Raw genomic sequence first — 10259 nt, 5'->3', positions numbered from 1 at the left:
GGGCCATTCTAGGATCCTGAACTTCCCTAAGTGGAGTAAAAAGAAGACCGAGGAGCGGTTTTGGAAGAAAAAACCAGCAGCTACCAAGAAACCCATCACTGTGGAGGCACCGACGACGACGGAAAAGAGAACCATTAGCATCTGTATTGATTCACCGACTTGGAAGGAATCGGTTCAAGTTTTGCGCGCTAGAGCCTTCTTCATGAAGTGGGGAGGAGATTGGCCTATTTTTTCAAAGATAAGGAAATGAGTTGATGAGGAATGGGGGAGCCATTTTGAGATCAAAACCCTAACTAACGGCTTTTTCTTAATCATTGTTGGGTCAGAAATGGAAAAAACCATAATTATGTATATGGGTCTTTCATGATGAAGGGAGTAGGGTTCTACATTAAAGATTGGATCCCCAACTTTGATCCTCAACAAGCTTCCATTGAGGAAATCCCAGTATGGATTAGGTTGTACAACTTACTGCATGAGTATTGGAAGGAGGAAGTTTTCAAGATAATCAGTAACAAGCTAGGGAGATTCATCAAATCAGATGAAGCCATTGATAAAATGGACTCATGCATGTATGCTCGAATCTTCATAATGTGGAAATCCCATCCCTTGCTCCCCAAGGCCATTGAAATCCGCTCCCTTGAGGGCTTTTGGCGGCAAGAGATAGAAGTTGAAGAGATCATGGTGAAATGTAAGTCCTGTAAAGAGTGGGGGCATGAGGAATCTGAATGTATGGATGGTCAGAAAGGCAAATGTAGGGCTGACAGAGCACTGGACGACTAGTTGGTAGCACCAACGAAATCTGCAAAGGACGTGCCGGATGTCACGCTCACAGAATCGGCTCCTGCCATCGATTTTGTTGTTTGTCTAGGCGCGACAAACCTAAAATGCGATGTTGGAAAGGATCAGCTGGTAGTGTCCACGGAAGTCACCAAAGATGCAATGGTGACTAAGTTGGTTGACCAATCTCTGGTCATTGTTTCTGCAGTAGGTTTAGATGTCGCAACTCCGAAAGATGTTGAAGGGGAGGCTGCATCGGCATGTGGATCGCTCCTAGTAGGATATGACGGGGAGACCCACGCGGTTTCAACAAGTGGTGAAGCGCTTAGGGGCGGTCTCATTCCAACGATTGGATCGATCTCGGTGTCGGACCCAATTTTTAAACCTCAGGATGGGGTAGGCGGTGTGGGATTTCCTTTTCCTCCCCCGCCGCCTCCTCCCCTTAGGACTAGAAGGGAGGTACCCTTGGTTGGAATCATGGGGAGACTACCGGCGACCCTAATTTTTGACACTGCTATAGAGTTTGAAGAGCTAAAGGCGGGCAGGTTCAAAGATATTCATGTCTCCCTGACCAAGGAGGACAATGAGAAATCCATGGAGATGGAATCTGGCTATGAAGATGACTTGAGTGATGATTCATTGGGGTTTTCTGCGGAGGTAGGGGAGACGAACATAAAGACCATCAAATAGACCAAATCAAAGCCCAATAAGGCGACTAAAGGGAGTATGAGGGGAAGGAAAAATAGACAGAAGTTGCTGGAGGAAGTAGACAATATGAAGGGATAGACCAAACTTCTTAGGTCCGGGAGAGACCTGTTCTCTCCTGGGTAGCAATGAAGTTCCTAACGTGGAATGTCAGGGGATGCAATGCCCCTGACAAGCGTCACATGATCAAAAGAGGATTTGATCAGGCGAAACCAGAGGTAATTTGCATTTAGGAAACAAAGTTAGGTAGTGAAGAGGCGGCTAGGATACTTGGTGTTAGACAGAGGTGGTCTGGTTTTTTTGTTGATGCAGAGTGGGCTTTAGGTGGCCTGGGAATCTTGTGGAACCCCCAATTAGTGAAAGTGGAAGCAGTCTCAAGCTCTAGATACTTGTAGATGGCAAAGGTAAGCTCACAAACTATTAATTTCTCAGGTTTCTTAATCAATGTTTATGGCCCTATTAAAACAACATATAAGTGTTAGCTCTGGGAGGAAATTACGAAGACTCTAGAGGAAATTAAGCTAGCCATAACAATTATAATGGGGGATTTCAATGCCACCCTTTCCCACTCAGACAAGCGAGGAGGGGTGAGAAGGATGTGCAGGATCCAAACAGATTTTCAGACCTTTGTGGATTCTAATGCTTTGTTTGAAGTGGCTACTAAAGGTGGGAATTTCACATGGACTAATAGGTGTTTGGGTTTCTCTAACATAGCAGAGAAACTAGATAGGTTCTTTTTGGCAGGGGAATGGAACCTGGCTCCCCTTGTTTTTGAGGCGGAAGTTTTGGCAATCTCTAGCTTGAATCATTTCCTGGTTTCACTAGTTTTGCAGAAGGATGGAGTTCCACTCAGATGCCCTTTTAAGATGGAAAAGATGTGGTTAAGGGAGCAGGGCTTCAGCGATCAAGTTGTTCAATGGTGGAAGGAGTCCCCTGTGGTTGATGGATTCTTGTCCTTTCAATTCTTTAAGAAGTTAAGCTATGTCAAACAGAAACTGAAAAGTTGGAACAGGATTGTATTTGGAAATATCTTCGAAGAGAAACAAAAGATTGAAGGAGAGCTGGGGGCTTTAAACTCGAAAGTCTTAGCAAAGGGAATGGATGAGGTGGACTACCTCAAGGAGAAAGACCTGCTCAGTAGATATGGGGAAGTATTGCAAAGGGAAGAGATTTTTTGGAGGCAAAAATCACACAAGAAATGGATTAGAGCAGGAGACAGAAATATAAAATTATTCCACAGTTCTGTGAAGGTGAAGAGAAGCCTTAATAGAATTTTATCTCTGCATCTGAAGGATGGAACTTCGATGGATGATTTTGATCGAATTAACCAAGAGGTTGTTGATTTTTTTGGAAATTTATGGAACAAGAGCGGGATTGATTAGGTCAGATTGAAAGAGGAGTTTTTGGTTGTGATCCCACAATTAGTTACTAGGGAGGACAATCGGATGGTTGAGGAGCCAGTTTCTTTAAAGGAACTGAAAGCAGCTGGTTTTGGTCTTGATGGGGAGAAAGCGTTGGGCCTGGACGACTTTCAAGCTTTCTTTTACCAATATTTTTGGGATTTGTTAGGTGGTGAGTTGTTGGCAGTGGTTGAAGAGTCCAGGACTAGGGGATTTATCCTGAAAGATTTCAATAGTACTTTGGTGGTGCTTATCCCAAAGAAAGATAAATCGGCGTGCTTTGAGGAATTCCGACTGATCTCGCTGTGTAATACTATTTACAAAATCATTTCAAAAGTTGCTGCCAATAGACTCAAATTGATCCTAGAAAAACTTATATCCTGCAAACAGAGCAACTTCGCCTCTGGGAGGAACATTGTTGATGGGATTATTGTGGCTCATGAGGTGATACACATGGCTATGAAGACCAGACAAAGAAGAATGTTGCTGAAGCTCGACATCCAGAAAGCCTGTGACAGAGTTGACAGGTCCTTTCTATTGGTTGTGCTTGCTAAGTTTGGTTTCAATAATGGTTGGATTAAGTGGATTTCTAGTATGATTATGCAGTTCAATGTTTCGGTATTAGTCAATGGCAGCCCCCAAGGTTTTTTTCCTACCTTGCGGGGTATTCACCAGGGGGATCCCATCTCCCCCTTCCTATTCATCTTGTTGGTGGAAGTATTAGGCCGATTAATTGCAAGAAAGCGATCTCAAGGGATGTGGAAAGGCATTGAGATTGCTAGAGGGGTGGAACTGACTACACATTCTCAATTTGCTGATGATACTTGCCTTTTCGGAGTGGCTTCCATGAAAGAAGCAACGGTGATGAAACAAGTTCTTGATAGATTTAGTTGGGCCACTGGACAGGAGGTCAATTGGCAAAAGTCGGAGATATTCTTTCTTCACACCGAGGTAGGCACTCAGAGGGTCATTTCCAGACTCTTTGGCATCAAAATTGGACATCTCCCGGGAAGTTTCTTGGTATGCCGCTCTTTGCTAGAGCTGGTAAGACGAAGATTTGGAAAGGGCTAATTGATGGTTGTAAAACAAAAATTGAGGGTTGGAAAAGCAAATGGCTCACGTTGGCCGGTCACATTTTAATGTTGAAATCAGTAATCTCCGCAATGCCAATTTTTTCCATGGCTTGCTTCAAACTTCCAGGTATGATCATCAAGAACATTCAACAGAAAATGAGAAAATTCCCGTGGAATGGTAACTAGGATCAGGACAAAATTCCTTTAATGGCTTGGGATAGAGTTTGCAAACCGAAAGGGGGTGGTGGTGCAGGGCTTCATGATTGGAAGTTAATCAATGAAGCTATGGGGGTGAAGCTAGTGTGGCAAATGTATAGTAAGCTGGAGCAAAGATAGGTACAGATTCTTCAAGCCAAGTACCTGGACAATGAAGATAGGGAGAGAATACTCACAGTTGAAAATCCCACTAGAGGATCTGCCCTTTGGAACTTTCTAATGAATTGTAGAAGCCTGGTTACCAATCACCTGGCATGGTGAATAGGAGATGGCCATAAGGCTAGTTTTTGGCAGGATTCTTGGGACGAATGCCTATCCTTGGATGTCGGGGTTCCTCCACGGATTGTTCAAAAGACCACCCAACAATAGGGAGACAAAGTGAGCGATTTTTTGGTCCCAGAATCATTCGATCTGGGACAGAGAATGACTTGGAAGGGTCCTAGTGATCTAGATTTGGGGGAGGATGATCAAAGGATGTTGAGGAATATCCTAGCAAGTAGAGAGGTGATGGGTTCCAGGGAGCAAGATGAAATCATTTGGTGTGGTGCGAAGAGTGGAATTTATTCTGTCAAGCTGGGGTACGCCTTGTTGGAGGAAGATGTCAGGAAGGTGGATTGGGAAGCAAAGATATGTTGGAACAACGCTTGTCTGCCCAAAGCAGGTGCGTTCTCATGGCTGGCGGGTAACAACTGTATTTTGACCGGGGATAGACTTAAAAGAATGACGTTTGCGGGTCCCTTTTGTTGTGTGCTTTGTAAGAAGCCGGAGGAAGATGTGGACCATCTTCTTCTGGGATGCAAATTTTCCCAGGAAGCATGGCGATTCGGGTTGCAGAGGCTGAGTTGGAAGGGGTCGTTGGCAGGGAACCTGAGAGATTGGCTGGAATCGTGGTCGGTTTTGAACAATTATTCAACTTTCGTTGCAATTTGGAAGGTCATGCCATCAACAGTAATGTGGGAAGTTTGGAAAGAATGGAATCAACTGCTCTTTGAGGATAAAACAAAACCCATGGAGTGATTTCTGATCAGACTAGAGAGGGCAATTTTGAAATTAGTCTCTAATGCTGCTTCCCAGGTAAATCTGGCAAAGACCCCATTCACTCAGTTTGATGTTGGTATCCTGGTGGGCTGACCTTTGATCAAGTTCAGGCTTGCTAATGGGCTTTTGAGGGCTTATCCTCCTAGGGCTGTTGAAAAAAGTCATGTGTGGGTGCCGCCAGACAGGGGATGGATCAAAATCAACTTTTATGGGGCATCCAAGGGGAATCCCGGGATCTCCAGTGCAAGGGTCATTGCTTGAGATGAGAAAGGTAGTATTTAGCATTTGGAGCAAAGAGATTGGTGGATGGCACTAACAATGAAGCTGAGTGTCGTGACAATTGAAGCAATTCTTATGGCGAAAAAATTGGAGGTGAAAAAACTACACCTTGAAGGGGACTCCCAGATAGTGGTGAATGACATCGCTAGGGGTAGGATGGATGCTTGGCACCTGGATAAACATATCAGAATAATACATGACATCTTGAATGGGTTCGAGGACTTTAAAGTATCGCATGTTCTAAGGGAAGTGAATGTAGAAGTTGATGTTCTCTCGAACGTAGGTGCAAATGGTTCCTTGGCTGAACATTTTAATTTCCTTGAAGACTTAAGGGATTTGGATCCCTTAGAATTTGTATGAAGAAGCGTTGAGTATGAAAGGGGAACCCGAGAAGTTGTGAAAAGCTACGTGTGAACCCATTTTAGATATGCATGTTGAGGGGTGGGGAAGGCTTAGGTGGATTGAGTACACTGCAATGGCAGCAAGTAGAGAAAATGGCGGCGTAGGTGCAATCATGACAGTGAATGGAGCTTTGGATTTGCTGGCGATGTGTGGTGTGAGGTGGTGCATGCGGTGTAATAATTGGAAGGGGTGGCAACAGTTTGTGACATTATGTTCCTCGGTTTTTGGCATTTCAAAGAGGGATTGCAATTTCCTTTGCGAGCACTGTTTCTTGGCTGTGTGGTAGGGGAACGATGGAAGCGAATTTCTCGCTGCTCACGCTGGGCCAAATGCCTGCCTTTCGAGGCCCTATTTCAAGCCATTGTCTGAAGAATGTATTTAGGGTGGACGAGGAAGAATTTTGGAAGGCTGTTCATTTGATGTTTGGAGATGAATTTCTGGACACTGATTGTCGCCCGTGAACTAATTTGGACGTATTGTCCTTGTTTGTGGCACTGGCGCTGATGGCGGGAATTTAAAGGGAGGAGGTAACGTGGGTGGTGTCTCTAGTTCTGAGACCAAAATGGTTGGTTGGCTTGGCGGAGTTGGTGGAACGTGCAGAGATTGGTGTGGGTTTGCGAATGGAGCAAGGGTTGTGGAGGCACTTAGGCGGGCAGAATGATGCAGTGCAACCTCTGGTGGTGTGGTCGGCCTCTTGCTTGGTTGAAACCCAGTTGGAGGATGCAAGTAAAGGGTGGCGGGATCTGCTGGACTTTGTGCGGAAGATGGGTCCGACGGAGCAGGCGAAACTGCACAGCAAGCAAACCCCGGTGAAGTCGCAAGCTCCGATTGGTGAGGATGGGCGACCGATGGTGCGACATCAAATCCCACGGAAGACTGCGAAGATCATGGAATGCAGCGAGTTGCGAGGAGGACGGCCTGGGACCATGACCAGTGCTGGGATGGCGCAGTCTGATGCAGGACCCAGTCATGCCATCCCCAATTTCTCCAAGGAGGAGGCCCTTGGCTAGTTCCGCTAGGATGGTTTCGTGAGGAATTTTTTGTTAGTAGGTCGTTGATTTTTTTGGTGGTTTTTCACTTATGTAAGGAATGTAACCTTAGTGGTAGGCATAGTAGGTGTTGTTTTTCTGTCTCAGGTTTCATTTTGAGTTTTGTAGGGGCGAGACCCTATATAGTCTTATGATAGTGGAAATGCTGCAGAGCAGCTGAAGGCATGTAATTTTCTCCTTTCAATCAATACAAATATTAAACCTGTTATCGATAAGAAAAAAAACTTCTAGTAGAAAATTGTGTTAAGAGTTCTTGGATCAATATTTTAGATCACTTGCCATGAACCTTCTTTAATATGTGGAAAGAGATAAGAGGTAGATTGCAAAACACGGTCTTTAAAGAGTGAGAGAAATGAGGACACAAATCAAGCATAAATGAGATTAAAGTAGAAATTTAAGAAGAATAAAAAAAATTAAAATTAAATAAATAAATGTCATAATTAAAAGACGATAAATAATATTGTTAGCCAAGGCTACACGAAAAAAATCAAATTAAAAAACAACATAAATAAGAAAAATAAATAAATAAAAATAATCTCCATTCAAATAACTATGATACTTATTATTAACCTAATAAATTGTATATGAAATATAAGAAGGGATAAAGGAATAGTGGTTATTCAAATTAAAAAAAAAAAAGATTAATTTTTTTGTTATGTATGAATCTAATATAAAACCTTGAATGAGATAAAATCTTACTTTAATTAATCATCAAAGTTATACTAATGGAAGAAACATCAAAGAAATAAACAATAAAATTATGCATAAGAAAACAAATATATAAGAGATATAAGAATGATACAAAAATTACAAGCAAGCATAAAGAACAAAAATATACAACAAAATATTAAAAAAATAAAATAAAATAATAATTAAAACATAAATATTTTTTTTTATATATTGAAAAATATCTTATTATAAAAAAAAAACAGATTCAACAATATTATGTATCTAATTAAATTATACAATGATACAGATATAGATTTATATTTAATATAATTAATTTTGAAATATTAAATATAACTATTAATTTTGAAATATTAAAATCTAGTTATATGTTACTTTTGATTTCCTATCTACGTATCTGTTGAACTTTCTAGAGGTGCAAATGCTAGTTAATAACTTTTTTTCCAACCATTAGATATTGAAACATAGAGAATAATTAAACACCTTCCCCTATGAACAATATATATCCCATCTAACAAAATTCAAAGTTTAGGTCGGCTTTCATAAATACAATGTTTGTTGATGACAAATGAAGTTTACTCATAAAAAATTGTACATTCGAAAATGGAAACCAGAGCATTCCAATGGCCGGCCGAGGATAGCATATACCAGACTTAGTAAGTTCCGCCTCCAATGAACGATCGCGATCACACCTTGGAAATATTGAAACTTTTCTTGTTGGCAACAAGAAACCGAGAAATGCCCCTGGATACCCAATTCGTCATCTATATAAACCTATAGTATCTGCAAATGATTTACACCAGCTTCAGTTCAAAAAGCTTGGAATGGGAATAATGAAAGCTCACGTTGTAGCAGTGCCATTCCCAGCACTGGCTCACATGATTCCATTGCTGGAATTTGCAAAAGAGCTTGCTGCCCATTCCATCACTGTGAGCTTCGTCACCACCCCTGCCAATGAACACCGTCTGCATCAACAAATTACCCATGTCATTTCCTCTGGTCTGGACATTCGCCTGCTGGTGCTTCCAACACCCCAAATACAGGGCCTCCCGGAGGGCCTGGAGAGCTTCGAACAAATCCCCAGAGAATTATGCCCCAAATTTTTTCAACTCGCCCAGAAGCTCGAACAGCCCTTTGATTCATGGATTGAAGCTCAGAAGGCCCAGGATAAAAGGCCTCTCTGCATAATCTATGACGCGCTTTTGGGGTGGAGTATGGAGGCAGCCCACAAGCACAGAATCCCCGCCATAGCTTTCAGTAAATATGGAACATTTGGGCTCAGTGTCATGCATTCGGCATGGCTTTCAGATGCTCAGAACAGGGTGGAAAAACAGGGGAATGATCTTGTCCTGAGCCTGGATCTCCCTGCACCCCTAAAATTTCAGGGCCATGAGATAGATGAGGGGCTCTGGGTGCCCTTCATGATGGAAGTCCTAGGGCGCTTAGAATCTGCCAAAAAGGGCTGTGGGATTCTTGTAAATACCTTTGAGGAGCTCGAGGGAGATTTCGTGCAGCACATGAGAAATCTCACAGGGAAGCCCGTGTGGTGCATTGGGCCACTTCTCCCGCCCAATTTTTGCTCCCGAGGAAAAATGGCGGACACTGGGGTGAAGGACTTGGTTCAATGGCTTGATTCTCATAAGCCTCGCTCTGTTCTGTATGTTTCATTTGGAAGCCAGACCTTCTTATCTGAAGAACAGAGCAAGGCCTTGGCCAGCGGTCTGGAAGCCAGCGAGCAGGCCTTCATTTGGGCATTCAAGGTGCCCCCGGGGGTCAAACCCGCGACGTGTCCTGATCTGGCTGCGACCTATCTGCCGCAGGGGTTCATGGAGCGAACGAAATGTAGAGGGCTTGTCATATGGGGATGGGTGCCTCAGCTTGTTATTCTTTCCCACTCGTCTGTGGGTGCTTTGATGAGTCACTGCGGATGGAATTCCATGCTTGAAAGTGTGTCTCTTGGAATCCCCATGGTCACCTGGCCCATGTACGCAGATCAGCATTTCAATTCCAGGCTTGCGGTGGGTTTGGGAATGGGAATTCAAGTTTGCCAACACAGTGCTGGAATTCCAGATGAGCAGAGAGTGAAGGAGGGCGTGAGGCTTGTGTTGTGTAAAGATGAGGGGAAAGAGATGATGAAATCTGCTCAAAGGTTGAAAGAGATGGCGGCGGGGGCTGTTGCAGTTGGAGGATCTTCAGACGCAAATTTTCAGGACTTTTTGAGAGAGATTCATATGTTGGATATGACCAGAAAGACTGTTTCTTTTTAAACCATCCTGCGTTTGAAATCCATATGAACAGCCTTTCCAATAATGTCTAGAGCTTCAGGAAGTCAGGAAGTCACTTCTTACTATCAACTTAACAAATTTAAATTCTGTCAAGGAATAAGATTGATACACATCTTTATTTGAAACAAGTAGGGTTCTTAGTTCTTATAGCTATTTTCGTGCATTTTAAGTGTGATTTAAGAGCTTATAGCTATTGTTTCATCTAGGTAAAGTTCCTAGTCTTTATAGCTAACTTTGAGCATCCTAAATTCTTAGACAGTTTAAGAACTTATAGTTTTGTTTCGAGTGCTAAGTGGTTTATGACGAATGCAAAGGATTTGTTATGTGCAAGGGTAAAAAAGTATTCAT

At 42.8% G+C, this 10259-nt stretch overlaps 3 protein-coding genes across 3 annotated transcripts; all 3 read left to right on the top strand.

Annotated features, from left to right (window-relative positions):
* The first annotated feature begins 2021 nt into the window (after positions 1 to 2021).
* LOC131035830 (uncharacterized) lies at positions 2022 to 2864 on the top strand. The gene has a single exon (XM_057967556.2). The coding sequence runs from the start codon at positions 2022 to 2024 to the stop codon at positions 2862 to 2864; it is 843 nt and encodes a 280-aa protein (XP_057823539.2).
* A 1730-nt stretch (positions 2865 to 4594) lies between these two features.
* On the top strand, positions 4595 to 5188 carry LOC131035828 (uncharacterized). The gene has a single exon (XM_057967555.2). The coding sequence runs from the start codon at positions 4595 to 4597 to the stop codon at positions 5186 to 5188; it is 594 nt and encodes a 197-aa protein (XP_057823538.2).
* Positions 5189 to 8337: 3149 nt separating this feature from the next.
* LOC131035827 (scopoletin glucosyltransferase) lies at positions 8338 to 10012 on the top strand. The gene has a single exon (XM_057967554.2). It carries the CDS (start codon positions 8451 to 8453, stop codon positions 9891 to 9893), a length of 1443 nt encoding a protein of 480 aa, XP_057823537.2. The 5' UTR covers positions 8338 to 8450; the 3' UTR covers positions 9894 to 10012.
* The last annotated feature ends 247 nt before the right edge of the window (positions 10013 to 10259 follow it).

Source organism: Cryptomeria japonica, chromosome 7 (assembly GCF_030272615.1).
Source record: "Cryptomeria japonica chromosome 7, Sugi_1.0, whole genome shotgun sequence".
Lineage (NCBI taxonomy): Eukaryota > Viridiplantae > Streptophyta > Pinopsida > Cupressales > Cupressaceae > Cryptomeria > Cryptomeria japonica.
Note: the sequence above shows the minus strand (reverse complement) of the source record. Positions and strands in the feature narration are given on the sequence as shown.